The sequence below is a fragment of the Rosa chinensis genome, chromosome 5 (assembly GCF_002994745.2).
Source record: "Rosa chinensis cultivar Old Blush chromosome 5, RchiOBHm-V2, whole genome shotgun sequence".
Taxonomy (NCBI): Eukaryota; Viridiplantae; Streptophyta; class Magnoliopsida; order Rosales; family Rosaceae; genus Rosa; species Rosa chinensis.
In genome coordinates, this window is record NC_037092.1 from 65,950,990 (window position 1) to 65,974,715 (window position 23,726).

Sequence of the window (23,726 nt, forward strand, 5' to 3'; positions counted from 1 at the left end):
GGTCCCGCCCGAAAAAGCCCGCAAGGCTAAGCCCGGCCCGAAAAAGCCCGCAAGGCCCGCTTTATATGGACGGGCTTGGATCCTTTGATTTTTAATAAAGCCCGGCCCGCAATTATTTAAAAATATAGCAAGGCCCGGCCCGGCCCGTTGACGACCCCTACATAGGACGCAAAAGACAGTGTTGCGAGTTTAATTGGTTATTTTTTTATTTGAAAATACATTACTCGATTTCTTTTTATAAAACAACTGAGGACGTATATTTAAAATGGAGAAAATAATTGAGCTTGTATTCATACCTCGACAATAGACACATGGACCTCTATTGTTTATAAAAAATCCTTTTAAAAATTCTCTTCTTCCTTTTACAAATTAAAGGAAAAAAAAAATCATTTATTGACATATAATAAGGAGATATGAATAAAACCACTCTTAAACTATTTGAAAAAAAAAAAAATTTGATCCGGGAAATTTAGAACCTCTTGCTACACATCGCTAAAGATTCACGCGCTTGTTAATTATGTTGCTGCCGGCCAACAAATAAACAGAAATTTTGTATATTGCACGAACAGTCAGAACGATTATAATATCTTTCTATATATTCTTTTCTGGCCAACACTCGCTCCAACAGCTATATATCATACTCCACCTGGGAATCCCAACTAGCACAGCGCAAAAATTAAAACCAGAGACCATTACGATGTTGAAGTTGTTCGTTCATACTATTCTTCTTCATTTTTTTCCTTTTTGTTAACTCTATATGTGTGACGTAGCACCCTATGGTATATACATGTTCCTCCCTGCACTAACTAGATAATCATGTCTCAGCTCGTGCCAGAACCGAATCACCAAGTGTTATCTCCTCCTGTTCTTCGGTATGAACTTGGAGAGGACTTTGATCCACTTCTGTGGCAATATTGTTGATTGGCCCTTGTGGTGTTCCAAAAAGTGTAGTGAATATCTGTCTATGGCATTCATCACAAAAGTAGATGTAGGTGAAATGGCCCTCATAGGGGAGCTTATGTACAGCAGATCCTGGTAAAATCCTGTGCACAAAATCAGTCATTGATGGTGGTGCCACCTTATCATCCATCCCCTGTCAGTAAAGAGATCTCAAGTAAGTTTACTGGCAGAAAGATTATACTGAAGCCATTTACTGGGTCGAGATTTATAACCATAATGAGAAAATAACAACAACCGGCAATCTGCTTTTAACATGTTATAGTATTCCATCCACATTCTTCTAGCAGAAGTCATTTCAATAGTCCCCTATCGGTAACTCTAGGAAGTTCATAACTTCATATTTTCATGACGGAAAGAAATTCAATTAAACTACCCCTGTCTAATCATTGATCTTGTTATTATCTACTAAACATGTAACATGGTCTTTCAGGAAAATATTGCAAGTATATAAGCAGTAGATTATTGATTGGCTGAAACAAATATGTAGTAAGATAAAGAAGCTTCTGACCTGCCATATGTGTATTGGTCCAAGGAAGCCGATATATTCCTCCTGAGCTGCACTGAGCACAGACTTGAGCCAACGGAGCATTCCTTTTCCCTGTTTCTTCTTCTGCAATTTGAGGTCTGCAAGGCTGAAACCCCAATTCGATACCTGTAAAACAGCTTCCTCCACAAAAGGTTTTGCACTTCCCTGCCTAATTGACTCTTCAACATCCCTTTGCCAGAATTCTTCATAGATTGGACTCTCTATTAAAGCCTTATCCTGGTACATGTCAACAACAGATTCTCAGATTGAAGCATCATCATGGCATACCCTAAATGTAAAACATACAGAAAATGATCCAAATCATAAAATTACAATGACAGAACCACACACTACTAACAAGAAACTGTATCCCAGGTGAATCACTAGAAAGATAATTTTAAAGGATAGGAATACACAGCTAAAGAAGATGTCTCAGTACATTTTTAAAATGATACTATATCATGGCATCTGATCAACTATGAAATTCTTTCTGCATTACTGCAAATTTACGATAGAAGACTCCAGGATCATATTCTCAATTCACAATTCACACACATTGTTAACTATAATAAAAATTTAGTATAATTGTAATACTCGAAACTTTAGGTGTCAAATTTGCAAATATTTACACCTACAAACAAAATAACGAAAATGATTCTCACCCTCTTTCCCAGTGACAAAGACAGCCATTTGTCGATTTGTCCATGCTTTCCAGATAAGAAGCTCTGCTGGTAGAAGAAAGAAAGAAATCTGGGAAATCTCCTAGCTAAAAAGTACAAAAGTTGCCTTCTTCCTGTCCACCTTTTCCAGGTTCTACGTCTCTCTTCCCTGTTCATGATTGAATCGTATGGATTAACCATTGGAGCCAACATGGCAGCACCTGCAAGTTAGATAAGTAAGGATCACAAAAAGATACTACTGGAAATAATACAGCAAAGATCATAATTTCCTCCAAAGAAAATTTTATCAGTAAATAAGAAACATCACAAAGTCACCAGGAAAAAAAAAGAAAAAGGTAAAAACTAATAGAAAATGTTGTTGAACTCATCTACAACCTTAATAAACATATCCTATCAGTCCTCATTAAAGACTTGTCATCTATAATGACAATAACATGTTCATGTTGGTTATGGAATCTGGCAAAGACTAACCCATGAAAAAGATTTTTCAGGTAACTTATTACAGGAAAATCAGAAACTACAGGGAATAGCAGAGGTGATTATTATTACCACAATGTACCATGACATATAGTACTTTAATAGCAGAACAAACATTCTTTTGGAAATACCGTATCTGTTTCACTTCTGGAAATCTTTGCAGTACATGGTAGAACCTTTCACATGGAGATATCATACAAGTGTAAGAGACATCATACCTGCAAGTCTATCAGGAATGTATCTGAGTGCTGCCCAAGCATGCATGCTTCCACTCGAGTATCCAACAACCCAAAACTTGTCATTAACACCAACAGCATCAGCTAAGAGCAACATATCCATTGCTGAAGTTTCAAGGTTCCTGTTGGGATGAGGATCACTCTCTCCAAATCCAGGAAGATCATATGTCAATAAGTGAATGCCAAACTCTTCTAACAGTGAAGCCTTAAGTCCCGGTATTCCTAATTTTGAAAAGCAAAATACAAAATCAAGAAAATGCATGCCAACACAAAAGAAAAGGAATAGTGAAGCAGATGCATTATCGGTTGGTTTAGGCCGTTTAGCCATAAAAGAACATCGCACCTGCAAGCCTGGAGGACAGGAAAGAATGTGGAGAAACAATTGAGAATCTAGCTCTGTCAACTGGAACTCCTTGCTCCTTATATGCAATATATCTACCATCTGGAAGCATTACGCGGGCAGCACTAGGAGGATGTATGTATACCTTCTTCACTACCTCTGGAGTGGTAGGAGTAGTTTCCATATTCAGAATCAATGCTGGAAATTTTTAAGTCATGTCAGCAAGATGCACAATAAAAGACCCCAATAACCAAAGGAGAAGAAAAGAGGACCCCCTGAATCATCAGACTAACAGGCACATATGCTCTAAATTCCCATACATAATGCCCTTTGCTAAACTCTAGAGGTCAATCTCAGAACCTCAGCAAATTCTCAATCAGTGTACAACTCACATTCACATGCATACGATAACAAAAACAATCCAACAAATAATAATAAATAAAAAAATGAAAAAACAACATTTCAAGTTTCAACTGTTATGATCAAAATTCCTCTACTAGAATTGAATGTGATCAATAGTAACTTTCCAGTACAGTGAGTCAATATTTATTCCATCTAGAACTTCCAGGATTTCCACAATATATATCCTATAAAGAATAAAAGTCCAACTTTGCTTTCCTTCGTTTTCTCATCAGTCATCAACCAGACAGAACAAAACCTTCGGAAACATATCAAATAATTTCCGGCAAATAATTTCCGGCAAATAATTTCAGGTGAATATTTTCCGGCGAAGTAATTATATCTTAAAATTCCCAAATCAACCAAACACCCAGACATCCGGGCATAAAAAAAAAAAAAAAAAAAAAACTATACATGATCATAAATTCTCAGAAACCAAACAGAGCACAATCTTTGAACAATAACAAAGACTCAAATTCTCCTCCTACATTTTATGAACAACGAAACAACACAGAGTCACTCACCTGCAAAAGCCAGAACGGAGACGAACAGAATCACAGACAAAGCATGAACCGGCTCCTTATCCTCCGGCAGATACTCATTCACAAAGCTCAGCTTCCCGCTCAGCTTCGTCACTCTCTTCCCGCAGTACGACTCCTTCACCTTCTCGAAGCTTCGGAAGACGAACGAGTCCCGATTCCCCAAGCTCTGCCTCACAATATCCCTACACCCCTTGCCGCACTCCACCGCCATCTCCGCCGCCGCCGCCGCGAACTCCCTCACGTGCTCGCGGACTCCCACCGGCTTCATCGCATTGACGGTCGAATACACCGGAGCGCCGCCGCCGTAAGACGCCGCTCTGGCCGTACCGTCCCCGTTGAGAAGATCGTCGGGTCGCCAGGGCCTGGGCCGACCCGCGGAGAAGGCCGGCTCAAAGTCCGAGTACGACATTGACAGAAAATCGCAGGGAAAAGAGAGAGAAAAGGAGAATGAAAAGAGAGAGAGAGAGAGAGAATGGTCCTGATCACATTGGAGAGAAAAAATGGGTTCGGACTTTGGGAGGAGAAGACGAAAAGGTGAAAAGGAAAGGGCTTGAAAAAAGTGGAGAGTAAAAGAAGAATAGAGTGGTTGTTGCCCTTTTTGGTTTCTTGCAGTGGTAACCAGAAATTTCCTTTCTTTTCTTTTTTTTTAATCTTTTAATATATTTAATTTGTTTAATATATTTTGTTTATTGCGTGGGATCTGGTGCACAAGGGAGGAGTGTGGGGAATTGTGTATGGTGGGACCCCAACGGGGAGACGGTAAGAATTTGACCACGTAAAAAGATGGGAGTTAGCGTCAGGCGGTAGTGATGGTCGAAGTGGAGGTCGTTGCGTGGGTCACGACTTTCTCTCTCCTATTGTCTTTCTCGTTTATTCTCAATGATTGGGCCCCGCCTCGGCATGAAATAATATCTTTTAGAGATTTAATCTTTTAGTGATAAAAGAGTATACGTCACTTCCACCAACCTAACTTCACCTCCGTCGAACACTCACCACCACACGGGGACGATCGAAGCTGGACTTGGAATTAGGAAGGACTAAATTGAAGGTGATTAGTCTAAAACACGAGGAGATTGAGGATTGGGTAATCTATGATACATTATAGGGATGTGAGTAAGCTAATTAAGCTTATATTAATTAATCAAAAAGCTAGATTGGCTAAGCCGAGCTTGCCCACATTTATCCTGTCTCTGGCTACTGCTGTGCTTTATCTCTCTATTGAGATCAGCCGACCGCAATCTCAGTTGGTTTGACGATCTTCGTTAGTTGTTTAATTTTTGAGTTTTTGGACTCAATTGTATGTTTATTTTTGTTTTCCTCTATCGACTTTGCCATATTTGAGGTTGACCCATTAAAAGTTTACATTTGATACCTATATTTTAAATTTGGGTAAATTCCTCCTATGGTACCTGAGGTATTGCTACTTGGACAGTTTGATACCTCATGTATTAAAGGGGACAGTATGGTACTTTAAGTTAGACTCCGTTTGACACTTTGGTACTTCTGTTAATTTTTCTGTTAAATGTAAGGATAAAATTGACATTTAGAATATATGTATAAAAACATAATAAAAAAACATGAGTTTGTGGGTTGATTTTCTTCATAATTTTATAGGTATGAATTAATGCTTATGGGTTATGTTGAAGGTGAAATATTCAAATTTTATGTTTAAGAAATATAGTAATCATATAGTGAACATCCATGAGAGTACTCCATTGAAACTAGTCTCGTACAACTAAATTTTTTTAAATATAAAATTCAATTATGTCAACTTCAACATAACCCAAAAACATTAATCAATTTTCATTTTCTTCTAAATGACCCAAAAAATGAAGACCTAAAATAATACCAAATAATATCATCGCATTGTGTACAAAATAATCAGTGGAGGAAAAATCAGTGGATTCATAGAGAATAGTACAAAAAAAATATTTGATTATTATATTTCTTTAACATAAAATTCGAATATTTCACCTTCAACATAACTCATAAACATTAATTCATACCTATAAAATTATGAAGAACGGCAATCAACCCACAAACTCATGTTTTTTTAGTATGTTTTTATACATATATTCTAAATGTCAATTTTATCCTTACATTTAACAGAAAAATTAACAGAAGTACTAAAGTGTCAAACAGAGTCTAACTTCAGATACCAAACTGTCCCATTTAATACATCGGGTATCAAACTGTCCAAGTAGCAATACCTCGGGTACCATAGGAGGAATTTATCCTATAAATTTTCCTTGACAGAACAAAAAAAAAGAGGAGAAAAAAAAAAAGATCTCACATCAATAGCTATGATGGGAGACAGAACTGTCATATTAATAACCATAAAGGCAAATTAGCCTTTGCATGTAACTCCTAAACATAGCCACAAGACCCAAAAAGACATAGCACCAACCGAATCCGAAACTGCTCATAAGGCCCTACACTTTCTCGCAACTTGCTCCTCTACATACCCAAAGCACAATAGTTACCTGTTAGGATTGAGGACAAACTTAATATTGTTACCCTTCATTACTCAAAATTAAAAGAGTTACCATCCAGACATAGCAGATCTTCAACTGAAAGTGTCATATTATCACATACATTCGGTGGAAAAGTGTATGATTTTGAAGTCTTTCCATGTATATCTAATAGACACTGAATCGATACATTTTTCAATCTCATAGTATTTTGTTACTTGCATCACCGTGTAACATACTCGTTTGTGTCAAATAATAACCAATCAAAACCCAACAACCTAGCGTCAAGTCTAAATCTTAAATCGCTACTCTTACACCTCATTTATTTCATAGGGTGAAGTTATTAAAAAATCAATCATGATCTTTGATATGGGAAATATCAGATTTTGAAGATATCAGGGTACAGTTATTCAATCCGACCATGCATTTTTCAATCTCATATATATTGTGGAATTATTTGTCTTAACTAGTTGCGTAGCGCATGAACAAAATGATATTGCAAACAAAATGATGATACCTTTTGGTGTAGCGCATTGTGGCCTGAATCATTATAATGGTGGTCCAGACTCCTGATTGCAATCCATTACTGTATAATTGCTATATAATTGCTCAACGCCACATCTACATGTCGATGAGTCACTCCAACTAACATGTTTCATTGACAATGCCCAAGTTGGTACCAACCGTATTAGAATTTCTTTAACATTTTCGTTAATTTCTGGGCCACGTGGATTAAGTCATGATAATTCAATAAGAAGAAGAAGCAAAGCCACACACCGAACGACCTCTCATCCATGCAATGCCAAAATTATAAAGTTGGACGTGACACAATTCATGATTTTATCCCCATAAAACGAATATTGTTTTCGTAAACAAATTAAGTTTGCTAATTACTTGTTAATATAAACATTAAAAAAAAAAATTGCTTGTTAATATATTAGTTATTATGGCTAACAATGCTTTAGAATGATGCTTATATGGGTGTTGTTTACTCAAAGTAGTATCATTGCCCACGCTACTATTCATTGAATTGAAGATCTTAAGAGATATGAAGAACATGCATGGGAATTATGTGCTTTTGTATCCAATAGTTTCCCACGGGGGAAGAACTTTCCACACGAAGGGTTTCAAAGGGTCAATTTATCCTTACAAAACATCACACAAAAAAAAAAAAAAAAAAACAAAGAGAGGAATGCAAAACCAAAAGCTTGCCATGTTTTAGTAGTTTTTGCTTGATTGTTTATTGTTTTTTTTTTTTGAGGAAATTGATTTATATTTAACAACTGTGATATTCAGAGTATTACATATTTTAGGAGATTAGTTCAAGAAAAAAAAGGGTTATTATTACAAATGGTACTTGAACTATACCTCAATCTTATCGATGGTACCTGAACTTCAATTTTGATCACAACCAGTACCCGAACTTTTCGATTTCATTTTAAATGATATCTAGAGCCACCTCCGGTCACTATTCCGACTAAAAACGACATGGGAGGCGATCATAGTGATGATTTTTGATGATTTCGAGAGTTGCAATCATATATAGTGATGATTTTTTGGTAATAGACTTGCCTTGAACTTTTTTTTTAATTTTTTGTTTTCTTAGATTTGGCTTTTTTTAGCCGGAATAGTGACCGAAGGTGGCCTTAGGTACTATTTAAAATGAAATCGAAAAGTTCAGGTACTGGTTGTGATCAAAATTGAAGTTCAGGTACCATCAATAAAATAGAGGATAAGTTCATGTACCATTTGTGATAATAACAATAAGACTAAAATTCATTCTACCTCTCTGAAATTTATACTATAAATCACTTGTGTCCCTGCAATTTTTTTCATCATAGGTGCCCCTATACTTACTAATTCAATTGATTTTGTCATATCCTTAGCTTTTTTATTAACTGTTGTGTAATGCATTTTGAAATTTTTGTCACTTGTGATATAATTTTTCACTCCACATTAGTAAATCATCATCATATAAGAGAGTCTAATAGAACCACGTTTTCAATTTACAAAAAGACTAATAATTGGATAAAATTGATTAAATTGTAGAGTACAATGATACATGTGATGAAATTAGAAGTGCAAAGGCACAATTAATTTAATGTGTAAAGGTCAGAGAAGTAAAATGAAATTAACCCAAAAAATAAGTACTACATAACCACCATGCGGCCTAATTCGGAATTCACCTAGTAAAGTACTACTCATCAAAATTAAAATTGTGTTACGTGCTGCACAAAGTGGCCACAACCGCACAATCAGACCATTACATCCACGTAAAGAAACAAATCAAATAATAAACAAACAAGATAGGTAAAGATTTTATTGGTATAGGTTCATTTGGAAAGAGCCTTTCTGCACTCGCACGTTCCCTCTCTCTGTGAGTTTGAGCCTGGTTTGGGCTGTTAGTAGTATTGTGTTCGTAACAGTTTATTTCGTTGAATAGTATTGATGTAGACTAAAATTTAAACATAGATTTTTACCAAAAAGATCAATTAGACAATACTAGCAAGGTGTCTGCGTTTATTGCGAGTGATATTGTTAGGTTAATGAAAAGTGGGTCGATTAAAAAAAATAGTGGAGCAACTGATGCCAACAAGTGGACCTCTTCAATAACCCCAAAAGACAAAGGATCTAGACTGACTCCGCCAGAGCAAGTTACGTGCCCACCAGCGGCAGCGCTAACGCGACCACCTCCAACAAGTGGCCATAGTAATTTTTTTTAGCCCACTCAATTTGAACACAAAATGGTGAAAAATTGTTTATTGATAGAGAAATTGTTCAAGTAATAAAAATTAATGCTATAAACAATCTAGGAGAATTAGTTTTGATGTATCTTTTGATTAGTCTTATTCATTTATTGTTTTATGCTCATGTATTTTTTATGAGAATTTGATGTTAGATTTCATCAAAGAATTTATGTATTCATGTTGATGATGTGTTTAATATTAAATTATCTGCATTGTTGATATATTTAGAGATCCAGGTTTTCATGAACAATGTGTTATAAAATTGAATACACTACAAGAAAATATGTAATCTACGGCACGAAAAAACATGTCCTTATAGACCACGCTGTAAATGTCTTTAAAACAATACATTAGAATCTGTTCAAATCCATATGGAATTAAAACAATCCGTGGATTCTGTGAAATCTACAGGAATCCACAGATTATATAAATGACACGTTTACTTACTTGGAATGGAAAATAATCATGAATCGGAGACAAGTGGAATGGGAGAAGAAAGGAATCGGTATTGATTCTGGAGGAATGATTCCTAAACCCATCTCCCCCCTTCATAATCGAATTACTGAGTATTCAGGAATCGATTCCTGATAAGAAGGTGGGACCTACATCCATTCCGATTCCTTCATGTGTTAGTAAACGCAAAAATTCTTTTACCCGGAATCATTCCGATTCCTTTATGTGTTAGTAAATGCAGGAATGTTTTTACCCCGTAATCATTCACTTTCCTTCCAAGTAAGTAAACGTGCCATTTATCATACAGAATCATTTGAAAATCTAGATTGAATACACCTCCCTTAATTTATAGCGTGTTGTTCGCACGTTGTAAATAAACAAAAAGCACGAAGTAAAAAACTATTTTAAGACTCATTATGCATGCCATAAATTACTCGATCCGTAAAATGTTCTTTTATATTAAAAAATACACATTTTAATTCAATTTCTTTCCAATTATAAAAATATGTATGTTATACATACAATACAAATTGAAAATTATAACAAAATTAATACAAGAAACAACCTAAAGTACATAAAAAGTGGTACGAACAAAGTCCGTGATTTCATGCTCAAAGAAGCTGCTCAAGAGTCTTCTGTGAACAAAGTCATCCATGATGTAAATAACCTTTCTTTAATAACGCCGGAGCTCCTCAACCTACATCTCAGAATAGTCCAAATACCAAGATACATTACAAAAAGTATATATTTACCCCAAGGAAAGTTATATTAAAAACTGAAATTTGCAATAAGAATGCTGTATATAGCAGGCTAGCTGTTCCCAGAGGAAACAATAGATGAACAAACTATGTAGAATAATCACTTTTGTAATAATGCAAATAAATCCACTTTGTCTATACAATTCACACCGGTAAAGATGCAAGGTCAAAATGCTGCTTTTACCATAAACCAAAGTACCAAAAAATTATCACGAGTTCCTTATTAAAAAGTCTTCTTGTTTGGTTCAAGAAAACAATCGAGAAATCAAGTGTTCTGGAAATCAACTAAGACTATATACCACAAATTGAATAATGATGATGGATTGAAGAGAACGACGACGTACAATTGATCATGTAATTAATATAGAATTGTGGTACATCAATCAGATATAATTGTAAAATTCAAAAACAATCGAGGAACTAGCTATAGTAGGTATTGACATTCTCTATGCAGCATTAGCGGCGCTCTGTGTATTCTCTGGAAAATCACCCTTCTCATCCCTGTTCTCGTCATCTATGTCAGAACCCCAGTCCTCGTCACCCATGTCGGAATCCATGTCAGGGCACATTTCAGTCAAGTGCTGACCAATCGTACTACAAAGATGACAAAAAAAGAACCGTTCATAATGGTCTTCCTTGTGGTCAGCCTCATTTTTACATGGGAGACAGTCACAAACCCTACAAACTGTTATAAATTTCCCAGATCTGTCAGGGCACGTCTCAGTGCTGTGATCACAATTCTCATCGCAAATCCTACAATAATACGTGTAATCGGAAGCCTTTCGTTCTTCTACCTTGCAACCTGTTTGTGATTCTATTGTTAAAAACCAAAAGAGGGGAAAAAAAAAGTGATTTTTCATTAATTTAGTGTTTTTCCTTTTTCTTCTTCATCTTCTTCATCTCTCCAAATTTTCATGTGTAGAGTTATCAAAACATTTAGACTCACACAAACTGATTCTTCAAAAAAAAAAAAAAAAAAACACTCAAAAGTATACCAGCAGCATTAGTGGACTCGATGAGGATTTCCACTAATTCTGTTGTTGGTGGATCACAGAGTTTCACCAGTTGTTCCAGGTCCTGCTGTCCAGTTGGGCTAATACTCATGGCGGCTGCATCTGTGTAAAGGAGAGAAATTTGGTGCTTTAGGTTAGGACTTAAGGTTTGGGGTAAAGAAGAGAATAATAACATAAATTAAAATAAACCTTTTTTTCCTCTAAACAGATGAACCAGGGTGTCACGGGCCGAACTTTGCAATGCGCAAAGCGGACCTTGCGGCACTTACTAGCAAGCAAGTCAGCCAAGTGAGTACCTTGCAAGGAACAATGAAAGCCACATGATATTAAAATAGTGCTAGCAATAAGCAAGAACACAATTATATAAACGTTGGGCAACCACGGAGAACAATGAATAATCGAAAGGAAATATCAAAGGGCAATCTCACGAGACACAGATGATTGAATAATTCCTCTTTTATTGATGGTAAGACGGCAAGGGAGGCAAAAGTACATGTGCTTACCTATACTACTTCCGTAGTCCAAACTATGCCGACTAGGAACCCCTCCCCAAAGAGCATATCGGCCTTACATGAACTTGGCAGGAGGAAACATGAAAAAGGCCAAGGAGACTAAATGCTAAATAAAATAAATTACATAATTTGTAAATTACCAAAACACCCTTAGCACACAAGCAAACCAACCAAATGCTTGACTAATGACCCTGGACAAGGTTGCTTGCGGCATTACAAGTGCGGCCCCTAACATCCTCCCCCACTTAAGCTGTCGGCGCTCTCGACGACGGCTTTGGTCTTGAAGTCTTCAATCTTCTGCTGGAACTTCTTCTTCAAGGCTTCAGCATTCTCCCAACTGGTTTCTTCGTCCCCAAGACCCTTCCACTTGACCAGGAACTGCTGGCATGGGCGCTTTGACACTCTGATCACTCTCTCTGCTAGGATCTCCTCCACTTCTTTCGGCTTGGGTGGTCTGATGTCGACGTGCGCTCGAACAGGCTGATTACGTGCTTGATCTTCACGGCCTGGCTGCTGCGGCTTGAGGTTGCTGACGTGGAAGACGGGGTGAACTCTCATCTAGGAGGGAATATCGACTTTGTAGGAACATTTCCCCACTTTAGAGATGATGGGGAGCGGTCCTTCATACTTCCTGAATAGTCACTTGTCTCTGGAGCGCAGGAACCTGAGTTGTTCCGGGAGCAGCTTGACAAGGACCATGTCCCCTGCTTTAAACTCCTGGGCTTACGGCCTTGATCTGCCCACTTCTTCATTCTCCCCGCCGCTTTCTCTAGGTAGGCTTGAGCAATCTCAGCATTGGTTTTCTACTCTTTTGTGAAGTTGAAAGCACGTGGATTAGCCCCTTTGTAGACTTCTTACACAGTATGAGGCAAGAGAGGCTGTTGGCCAGTGACAATTTCAAAAGCACTCTTGTTGGTGGATGAGCTCTTCTTCGAGTTGAAACAAAATTGTGCAACATCTAGCAATTGCGCCCAGTTCTGTTGATTGGCGTGAACGAAATGGCGCAAGTATTCCTCAAACATCCCGTTGAACCTTTCTGTTTGCCCATCAGTCTGTGGGTGATAACTTGAAGATATGTTGAGCTCAGACCCGAGTAGCTTGAATAGCTCGGTCCAGAATGTTCCCGTGAACCTAGTGTCCCGATCGCTGACAATGTTCTAAGGCACACCCCAATACTTCACCACATGCTTGAAGAAGTGGCTTCCTGTGTCTTCCGCCGAGCAATACTTTGGGGTTGGCACGAAGGTGGCATACTTTGAAAACCTGTCAACCACCACCAGGATGCCTGATAAGTCTCCCACCTTTGGGAGGTTAGTGATAAAGTCGAGGGAGACACTCTCCCACTGGCGAGTCGGAATAGACAGTGGTTCCAATAGCCCTGGAGTCTTTTGACGCTCAATCTTGTCTCGCTGGCATGTTAAGCAAGTCTTGGTGTATTCCGTGACATCATCCCGCATCTGGGGCCAATAGTAACCTTACTTGAGGAGTGCGTGGGTTCTCTGCCATCCAGGGTGACCTGCCCACAGGGTATCATGACACTCCCTCATGAGCATTCTTCGTAGTCCGTCAGCTCGCGGAACAAATACTCTTCCTCCTTTGGCCATCAATATGCCATCCTCCATCCAAAACCGATGGCTCTTCCCTTCCTTCACCATTTTTATGAGGGATTGCGCCATGGGATCTTTCTCCAAACTCTCCTTGATACGTTGCTTGATGTCTGTGGCAATGATACTGCTCAACAAAGCGGCTAACACCTTGAGGGTGGCAAGGTCGGCCTTGCCACTTAGAGCATCAGCAACTTGGTTTGTGTGCCCAGCCTTGTGTTAGAACTGGAAGTCGAACTCTGCAAGAAACTCTTGCCATCGAGCTTGCTTTGGAGTTAATTTTGGCTGGGTTAGAAAGTGGCTGACGGCAGAATTGTCTGTCTTCACAAGGAACTTCGACCCCAACAAATAGTGTCGCCACGTCCTCAAGCAGTGAATTACGGCTAGCAACTCCTTCTCTTGCGCTGTGTACTTCCTCTCAGCTTCTGAGAGTTTATGACTTTCATACGCAACAGGATGCCCCCGTTGCAGCAGGACTCCTTCTAAGGTGAATTCAGAAGCATCTGTCTGGACTTCAAATGGCTGATTCAGGTCGGGTAAGGCAAGGACCGGATCTTCCATCACGGCCTTCTTCAAATCTTGAAAGGCCTTCTCACAACCACTACTCCAGTCCCATGTCACTCCCTTCATCAAGAGCTCAGTTAAGGGGGTCGTCTTCTTTGAGTAGTTCTCAATGAAACGTCGGTAGTAATTAGCCAGCCCAAGAAAAGAACGTAGCTCTTTCACATTCTTGGGGTTTCGCCACTCCTTTATGGTTTCTACTTTCTCCATATCCATCCTGATTTGACCCCTTTCAATAATGTGACCGAGAAACTTGATGGTCACTTGTGCGAATGAGCACTTTTCGCGCTTGACATACAACTGATTGTCCCGCAACCGTTGGAACACCAGCTTCAAATGCTCTACGTGTTCTTTTAAGGTAGAGCTGTACACCACAATGTCATCCAGATAGACCACCACGAACTTGTCTAAGTATTCATGGAAGACTTGGTTCATCAAAGTGCAGAATGTGGCTGGCGCATTGGTCAACCCGAACGGCATCACCAGGAACTCAAAGGCGCCATCACGGGTGATGCACGCAGTCTTGGGCTCCTTCTGCAATGCGGACTTGATAGTACCCCGAGCGGAGATCTAGCTTCGTGAAATACTTGGCACCACTAAGTTGGTCAAACAGATCTGCAATCAAAGGAATCGGGTACTTGTTGCGCACAGTGACTTTGTTAAGAGCCCGGTAGTCCACACACAGTCTCCAACTTCCATCGTGCTTCTTTTGAAACAACACGAGCGAGCCAAAGAGGGCTTTAGATGGCCTAATGAATCCTGCCTTGAGCAGGTCTTCGAGCTGCTTTCGAAGTTCCGCCAGTTCTGGGGGAGCCATTCTGTAAGGTGCCTTTGTAGGTGGTTTGGCCCCCGAAAGCAGTTCGATCTCATGGTCCACACTCCTCCTTGGAGGTAATTATTTGGGAAGTTCGGGTGGCATCACATCTACATAGCTCTCCAATACCCCCTCAACCTCATTCGGAATCACTTCTCCTTTAGTCTCATCCCTTATCAGGGGAACTGCTACATAGGTAGGCTCACGACGCTTCACGCCTTTCTTGAACTGGAGGGCGGACAAGAGACGGGGTTCATTCTATTGTTCAATTCTTGCTGGAACCACACACGGCCTTTCTCCCATAATGAGCAAGTGTTGGGCACTAGGAATGGGAATAGCTTTGTTCGTCAACAAGAACTTCATCCCCAATATGACATCAAAGTCGTCCATCTGAACAACTACCAGGTCGGTCTTCCCTTGCCAGTGACCCAACTTGAGTGATACCCCTCGAGATAGTCCAGTCGTGGGTGAGGCCTTAGAGTTCACTGCTTTCATGCGGCCAACATCCATCTCCAACTTCAGTCCCAACCTCCGTGCTTCAATTTCTGACACAAAGTTGTGAGTGGCCCCTGTGTTAACCATTACGCTCGTGGCTATTTTCTCATTAATACTACCATCTACGAACATCAAGCCTTTAGCCTGGGACTTCTTAGGTGAATAGGGTTGCTTCTCCACCGCACCCAAGAATCTTAAAGCTCCCATGTGACCAGGTTCCTTCTCTGGCTCTTGCTGATCCTCCATTTCTTTAGATTGAATATGGGCCTGTAGAGCAGAAAGGGCAGTCTTATGAGGACATTCATTCACTCTATGTGGTCCTCTGCATAAGAAGCATGCCAGTGGCTTTGGAGCATAGCTTGCGGGATTAAATGGTCGAGGGTTGAAGACCCCTGTCGAGGCAACAGGCTTGGACGTTGCAGTGTCCCTAGCATTCACTGTTCTCCTGTCCCCTCCTCCTGAGTTGGAAAATTTGGACTCCGCTCCCCCACTTCTACTTGGTCCAGGCCTTATATTTCTATTGACATTCGCATTCGAAAACGGCTGAGTCTTCTTAGTAGAGTTCTCTTCGAATGTGTAGTCCGTCAACCTTTCAGCAGCAGCCTGTGCGGAGGCCAAATCTTAGACCCTCTGCTGTTGAAGTTCTGTCCTCGCCTATGGCTTTAAGCCTTCAAGGAAATAGAACAATCGATCTTTCTCTGACATATCCGGGATGTCAAGCATGAGCACAGAGTACTTGTTCACAAAATCTCAGATGTTGTTAGCGTGCTTGAGCTCCCTTAGCTGCCTTCTGGCAATGTATTCTACATTCTTGGGGAAGAATTGAGCTTTGAGCTCCTTCTTAAGATCTTCCCAAGTGTCAACAGTGCATACTCCTCTTTGGATGTCATTATATTTGGTCCTCCACCATAGTTTAGCATCTCCTGACAAATACATTGTCGCCATGTTCACCTTCACCTCTTCCAAGTCTGGCTTCACTGCTCAAAAGTATTGTTCCATATCAAATAAGTAATTCTCAAACTCCTTGGCATCTCGCGCCGCCCCTCCAAAAGCTTGAGGTTCCAGTATCTTCACCTTCCTGTAGTCCGTCACAGGTTGGTTTCCCATCGCCCAGATGGTCAGGTTGAGCTTGGTATTCAACTCTATTAGCTCATTCCTGAAAGCATCAATGGTGGCTCGGACATCATCTGCCATATTGTCCACTGTCACCTAGAGTGTATCAAGGGCATCACTCATTGCCCCCATTTGCTTGTTCGGAACGGGAGTTTCTTCCTCATTTCTCTCCCTTCCGCTTCCTCGAGCTTTACGTTTTTCAAGGGCCACAACTCGGTCCCTTAGGCTCTCCACCTCTATCATCCGCGCCGCCAACCCATCTAGGTTGACGCGGTCCAACACCTTAGTGATATCAATCAACCTGTCGGGCACCCCTGCAAGTTCTCTGAGTTGCTGGTCATACCAATCGAATCTTTGTTGGTTTGTCATCTTGACTGTCATCGTAGTGAGCTTCTTGAGCCGAGTTGGCTCTGATACCAACTGTCACGGGCCGAACTTTGCAATGCGCAAAGCGGACCGTGCGGCACTTACTAGCAATCAAGTCAGCCAAGTGAGTACCTTGCAAGGAACAATGAAAGCCACACGATATTAAAATAGTGCTAGCAACAAGCAAGAACTCAATTATATAAACGTTGGGCAACCACGAAGAACAATGAATAATTGAATGGAAATATCAAAGGGCAATCTCACGAGACACAGATGATTGAATAATTCCTCTTTTATTGATGGTAAGACGGCAAGGGAGGTAAAAGTACATGTGCTTACCTATACTAGTTCCGTAGTCCAAACTATGCCGACTAGGAACCCCTCCCCAAAGAGCATATCGGCCTTACATGAACTTGGCAGGAGGAAACATGAAAAAGGCCAAGGAGACTAAATGCTAAATAAAATAAATTACATAATTTGTAAATTACCAAAACACCCCTAGCACACAAGCAAACCAACCAAAGGCTTGACTAATGACCCTGGACAAGGTTGCTTGCGGCATTACAAGTGCGGTCCCTAACACAGGGCAAGGAAATTGCAGATAATCTTCCTCACAAACCCTGAACCAAAATTCGAAAGCATAGCTGGTTCCCTCGAGTGCACGAGGTTGCATATAGTTTTCCAGATAGGGGGGGGGGGGGGGGGCGCGGGCGATGGATATTCTTCTTTTCCTTTTTGTTTGATTTTCCGCTTTTCGTCTTTATGGACTTCGTTTCTCCTTTTATATAATCTGTATCTGGCAGTTGAATCCATCTTTTCTCGGATCATCTCCCACGATGTCCAAAGTCTTGTTCGTGAAGAAGTTCGTGCGTATGGTAGTTATGGAAGTTTTTGTGCGTCCCCTTTTTCCCCCCTTTCTCTCGATCGTCTTCTGTAGGTGTATAGTATTTGTTTTACCATAATGCCCATCAAAACTATTTTTCCTTTTTATATACGTGGTGATGTCTAATGTGGTTTTTTGGGCATTCACAATTTTGGTGAAGCCTTTGACACCAAAAGGATTGCTTGGCTTTATAGTAGTAGAGATGTGACACAATGATGGTGGCAATTTGGGCAATTCATCAATGTTTTATTGGGCCGGGCTTTTGTGTTTCTTCGCCTGAAACAAGATGCTTTGTAGTACACCTATAATGAAATGGGCTTAGGTCATGTTTTGGGCCAGCACGTGGCCCTATATCGAAAGCTCTATGCTCAAGAAAAATATCAGATTCAAATTTTAGCTTTGATCTTTGGAGCGGAAAATAAAAATATTCGAGTTTTTGGTTTTCTTAAAAACTGAGTTGATGTTGAATGTGCATGCATGAATGGGGATTTAATCATTAATCACTACATGGAGTTTACTGTTTACTTTGCTAGCTTAAACTACACGCATGCTAGCAACGGCGGCTATTTAGCTTCTTGTGGTTATATTACAAGCTACAATACTGTTATAAAGAAGAGTAAAGCAAACATTTGTCCTCCTACTGTTGAGGAAAAAATATTGTACATAGTGAGCGAAAATGTCACCAAACATAATTTCACTCATATTCATTTAGTGAATAGAGTTTTTATTATTTCGGGTCGACCCATTCAAGACAGAATGTGTCTCTTAATTACAATCTCTTGTTATAGGGAAACACCCCTTGATTCCATTTATGAAGAAACCAATTGTGGACATGTGTTTGTTTGTTTGTTTTTGCGGCTGCACCCGGATATTTGAATGGGTTGCCTACGTACACTTGGAGAGGGATTAAGCCACTCCTAGTTCAAGAATTCCAATGGGTGAATGACCCATTGGAAGGTATTGCTTTTTGGAATAGGAATAGTGTTTGGACGAATCTGCTGTACGTAAGTGAACCAGGGATTCGATTTGTTTGGAAAGGCTGTGATATTTCCTGGTATTTGGCGGAATTTGACTGATGATGTCGGGGATTCTGATTGGATGAACCAGGGAGTCAGAGATTTTGTTTGGACTTGCAGTTGCATCTAGTGGGTTGCTAGATTGCCTACATACCCTCGAGGAGGAATCAAACCGTTGTAGTTCTTGAGAATTGGTATTTATGGTGTTGGAAGAATTTGACTGGAGTCAGTGATTCAATTTTGGACTGGTTGAATTTGACTGGTGGAGTCAGGGATTCTGTTTGGATTTGTGTGTAAATTTGACTTGTGGAGTCAGGGATTTGATTTGAAATTGTGGTTGCATCTAGTGGGTCGCTAGATTGCCTACATATCCTGTAAAGTGATCAAACCATTGTAGTTCGGAAGAGTTTGTATTTATGGTTTTGTACCAACTTTTGTGTTCGATGGATGTATAAACATTTTTGAACCCGTCAAATGTGTTTCTTTTGGACACCTAATTTGATAGAGTGTCCGCTAATTTGATTTTGGCACCCGCCGTGTTGGACTTTGCACTGCTTCATTTGGCTCTGAAGTTGTCGAGTAATTTGGTGAGGCCCTCGAAACTTGCATTGAAGATGTCTTACTTAACGATGGATATTTGATTTAGACCCCATCGAGATGAATAATTGAATCTGCGCTCAGAGTTCGAAGTGAACCGGATCTTTGATGCAGGGACTTTGATGTGAGACCGAGATGTAGAGGCTTGATCGATCACAATAGCTTAATCTGGTCTTTGTACAAATATATCCCCCATTTGCAATCATTCCCTTGTGTCACGGTTAAAAAAGACAATCAAGCCAATTTTAGTTTGTTTGGCTTGCAAGCTTGGATTATCACCACTACATGCACAGACCATTCATATTCATTTGTGACCCACATTTTTAATTGCATTTTGGCTAAACAACTGCAATTGTTTGTAATCAACATAAAGACAATTCTTTGCTTTGCTTTACACCCATTAGCTGTGCGTCAATATTTCATTGACTACTTTAATTATTTGTGGGTTGTCTTCTTGTTTATCAAGTACACCACCGCTTCAATTAAACAAAGCATGTTCAAGTTTGAATGCTTGTTCAAATTAAACAATTCAGCTTGGCCTCCATTTTTTTTGTTTTCTTATTGATCAAACCACTGTCAATTAAGCAAGGCTTGTTTGTCTTCTTGCTGATCAGACCACTGCTTAAAGAGACAAAGCAAAAAATTGATCTTTCTTTTGCCTTTGGGCCTTTGGAACTTGTCTTGCCTTCATACTTTAACAATAGCAATATACTAATATCAGAGCTTCTGTATGCAGGCTTTGATTGTTCTCCACCGTAAAGTTCCAACTATTTGTATTACTTTTCTTCTATGTATCGCTTGAAGCAGAAACAACTTGAGTGCAGATTTCTTCTCTTTGTGGTGTTATATATGATCAGCAACAACTTCTTGTCAGGTTCAAGTAACAATCAACTGAAAGCATTGGTCGACCATGGAGAAAATTTTGGTCGTGTTCATGAACGACCTCAGTTCTCGTAAGTTTTGGTAGGACGACCATGGTAGCGTCATTTTGGAGGGAGTTTTTAGCACTTTAACGGCTGTTCGTGAACAACCAATTTTATGCAATAACTCTTGCAGGAGCAGCACCATTTCGGAGGATCGGAGTTTTGAGCATGAAACTTGGCTGTTCATGAACAACCACTCTTGTTTCAATGCTTGAGCATTTGAGGCAGCAACAACGTCAATTTGACAGGCATGGGAAGACTCTAATAGTTGTGGTCATTCATGAACAGCATATTAGAGTCTTGAAGGGCAGTAAGACATACGAGGATTAATTGGAGAAGCATGTATCACAGAGAAGGCATATGTATACCTGTAGCTTTTCTCTTTCTTTCTTTGGTGGCTTCTTTTCTCATGCGTCTCCTCTTCTCTGTATTTCTTCTATTCTGCTGTATAGCGTTTTCTCCTCTCATCTGATCCCCTCCTCCTTGTAGAGAACGTGCCTGCTTTTTATAAGGTAAGGTGTAGCCTATAGTTTGCTCTAAACAATAAAATCCTTTGCTGAGTTTTTTTCAGAAGAATTTCTTTATTGACTTAAAATGTTTAACATGTCAGTGCTGAGAGGCGGGCTTATGGAGAAGGCAAAATCATGCGTAGGCATTTTGTTTAGTTTTTCAAACTTTATGTCGTGCAACAATTGGTGATAAGAACTTGGGTGGACATTTGTACTTTAAAATTTCCTAAATTTCTTTATTCTACACTTACTTATGATTCTCACATGTATTATATAGAGGTTAATTTTCTCTTTGTGCAGTTGTTCATATTCATGAAAAAAAATTTCAACACCAGAGCTATAGTTTTTTAAAATCATATGTGATACATTATGACATAGGCAATGTGGACAGAAGATCTCTTTTTCCACTCTATAATTGGAATTCTCCTACTTGAACAGATGAAGAGATGGAAGAGTTGCTTAGAACCATTTGGTATGCATTAACCTATTTCATACACCTTTGCATTTTCAAAAATAATAATTTTTTTTCTATTTATAATATTGTGCAAGACTTTATTCTAATTGGCCATGTCATAAAATTTGTTTAGGAAAAGGATGTAACATCAATCGAAGATGCATTGGGCAAAACTTTGATTTTCTACACAAATACACAAAGACAAACAAAGGAACATTAGATTACACTAGGAACGCCTTCAAAAGAGATGAAGCGTTTGGCCATGCCATAATCGGCGAAGTTGTTCATATCCATGAACATATTGTTCAGCACTGGAGCTTAGTTTTCTAGAATCATACGTGACACACTTTGACATAGGTGATGTGTATCGAAAATCTCTTTTTCTACTCTACACCTTTCTAGAGAGAAATCTCAAATAGAGCCCTATTCTCGTCTTATACCTAATAGGAATGCCAAAACATGAACTTAATATCATGTTAGCCAATTTTTAAATCTTAAGCTATCTTAATTACATGTTACTGTTTCTATTTTTGAAGTTTCTAGACTTAAAATTTAAAACACTCCCTAGCATATGATTAGGAATGATTTCGACTCTAGGTTACCTTACTAGAGAGAGATCGAGAGGCACCGCTGCTATCTTTTACTTTTCTTGGCTCTATTGTTCTTCCTTGTTCACTACTACTAGAGATGGCAGATGTTTTAAATTTTATTCCCCGGGAAGTGGAGAGGAGACTGGTTTCACAAGCCGAACAAGAATTCCACTTGCAATGGGGATTAAAATGAGAAATAACAAAACTGCGTGAAACACTAGCCATGCTTGAAGCTTTGCTACGTGATGCCGACTATACGCGACACAATCAGGGTGGTGAGGCGGTGCAGCTGTGGGTGGTGAAGCTTGAAGACATAGCTAATGATGCTGAGAATCTATTGGATGAGTGCAGATATGAAGAGCTCCGGCTTCAAGTAGAGCTGCCAACTTGAATCGGCAGAACTTTCAATTCCCTTTCACTCTCTAAGGCCAGATATCGTGATGTAGAACTGATGGCAACGAGAATCGAAAAGCAGCTTGATCGTGAAAAGGTAAAACCCAATTTGCTGCAAATTTGGCGTTCGGTGTCAGAATTGTGATCACTATACTTTTTTAGAAAGGGAATGACTCCAGGAACAAAACTCGTCGTTTTGCCAAGACGTGTGGGCTTTTTTGAGCCTTAAAACTACAATTTATTGTTTTTCCGCATTTTAGGTTTTGTGGTTCGATTTGGATTTGTTTTGTTAGTCGCTCTAGGGTTTCTTTTCGCATATATAAGCAACCTTGAACAGCTGCAGAACACATCTTTTATCATATTTCAATCAAATTGAGAGTTTTCTCATCTATCTCTGGTGGACTCAAGAATTCTTGTTTTCGGTTTATTGTTTGTAAACCTAGGGTTACTTTCTGACTGCGTGATATTGTCGTAAAAAAGGACGAAAGATTCAAAAAATCACTAAATCTTTGGAGAATCTGTGTAAAATGGCGCCTGGTATTGGGTTGGTTTCTACCCTATTGCCATCTGCAAAAGCAACAACCTCTCATAACAAGGAAACTTACTCCTTATTTGATAAAGATGAAGAGATTATCATTGGTAGAGAGGAGGTAGTGTTCGATATAGTAACAAACTCGATCAACTTAACCAGTAGTCAAGCAAATCACCTTTCCGTTTTGGCTATTGTGGGTATGGGAGGCCTCAGTAAGACAACCATGGCGAAACTTGCATGCCATGATCCTAAGATAGAAGGGCACTTAGATGAGAAAATATGGATATGTGTATCTACTGATTTCCAAGTCGTGATGATATTAAGGAGGATCTTTCAATCATTTCGACCCGGAGCTGCAGTAGAGGGCAAGGATGGACTTTGTAAAACCCGCAAACAAGAGCTGAAAGGGAAAAGATATCTTCTCATACTGGATGATGTTTGGTGCCATGAATCTGAAAAATGGGAAGAGTTGATAAATTGCTTGTCAAAAGATATCTTCTCATACTATGCTTGAGATGGGTAAGCTATTAGACAACCAGTGTTGGCAGATATTGAAGAACGTACTGAGCTTTTCCAGATGGAACTGCTCATATAAATAAAGATCAAGAAATCCTTGGAAAGGAGATTGCTAGAAGGTGTGGCAAAGGTATGTGCTTATCAACTCCATACCATGGAAATCTTCTCTTAGACTAGGGCCGGGCACTGGATTCTTGATGCCCAAGGCGAATTTTTTTTTTTTTTGTGCCTAAGGCTGGTCCGAAG

At 39.5% G+C, this 23,726-nt stretch overlaps 3 protein-coding genes across 3 annotated transcripts; 1 reads left to right on the forward strand and 2 right to left on the reverse strand.

Moving 5' to 3' along the window:
• Positions 1–538: 538 nt before the first annotated feature.
• Positions 539–4,706, reverse strand: LOC112166105. Its single transcript, XM_024302873.2, has 6 exons — positions 4,143–4,706; positions 3,223–3,417; positions 2,862–3,101; positions 2,149–2,366; positions 1,469–1,723; positions 539–1,093 (listed from the first exon to the last, which is right to left on the reverse strand). The coding sequence occupies exons 1-6, from the start codon at positions 4,567–4,569 to the stop codon at positions 815–817; spliced, it is 1,614 nt and encodes a 537-aa protein (XP_024158641.1). The 5' UTR covers positions 4,570–4,706; the 3' UTR covers positions 539–814.
• A 6,209-nt stretch (positions 4,707–10,915) lies between these two features.
• Positions 10,916–11,720, reverse strand: LOC112202761. The gene is made up of 2 exons (XM_024343765.2): positions 11,585–11,720; positions 10,916–11,391 (listed from the first exon to the last, which is right to left on the reverse strand). Exons 1-2 carry the CDS (start codon positions 11,691–11,693, stop codon positions 11,036–11,038), a joined length of 465 nt encoding a protein of 154 aa, XP_024199533.1. The 5' UTR covers positions 11,694–11,720; the 3' UTR covers positions 10,916–11,035.
• An 11,239-nt stretch (positions 11,721–22,959) lies between these two features.
• LOC112163877 (disease resistance protein RGA2-like) lies at positions 22,960–23,478 on the forward strand. Its single transcript, XM_024300142.1, has one exon. It carries the CDS (start codon positions 22,960–22,962, stop codon positions 23,476–23,478), a length of 519 nt encoding a protein of 172 aa, XP_024155910.1.
• Positions 23,479–23,726: the final 248 nt, after the last annotated feature.

Bases quoted from the DNA above. Each gene is read 5' to 3' on its own strand.
- LOC112166105 (XM_024302873.2), bottom strand. From the start codon at position 4,569: ATGTCGTACTCGGACTTTGAGCCGGCCTTCTCCGCGGGTCGGCCCAGG. The intron at 2,367-2,861 runs GTATGATGTCTC...TCTAACTTGCAG, and splicing joins CATTCCTGATAGACTTGCAG to GTGCTGCCATGTTGGCTCCA. The intron at 1,724-2,148 runs GTGAGAATCATT...GACATGTACCAG, and splicing joins CTTTGTCACTGGGAAAGAGG to GATAAGGCTTTAATAGAGAG.
- LOC112202761 (XM_024343765.2), bottom strand. From the start codon at position 11,693: ATGAGTATTAGCCCAACTGGACAGCAGGACCTGGAACAACTGGTGAAA. The intron at 11,392-11,584 runs GTATACTTTTGA...AATCACAAACAG, and splicing joins CGAGTCCACTAATGCTGCTG to GTTGCAAGGTAGAAGAACGA.
- LOC112163877 (XM_024300142.1), top strand. From the start codon at position 22,960: ATGGCGCCTGGTATTGGGTTGGTTTCTACCCTATTGCCATCTGCAAAA.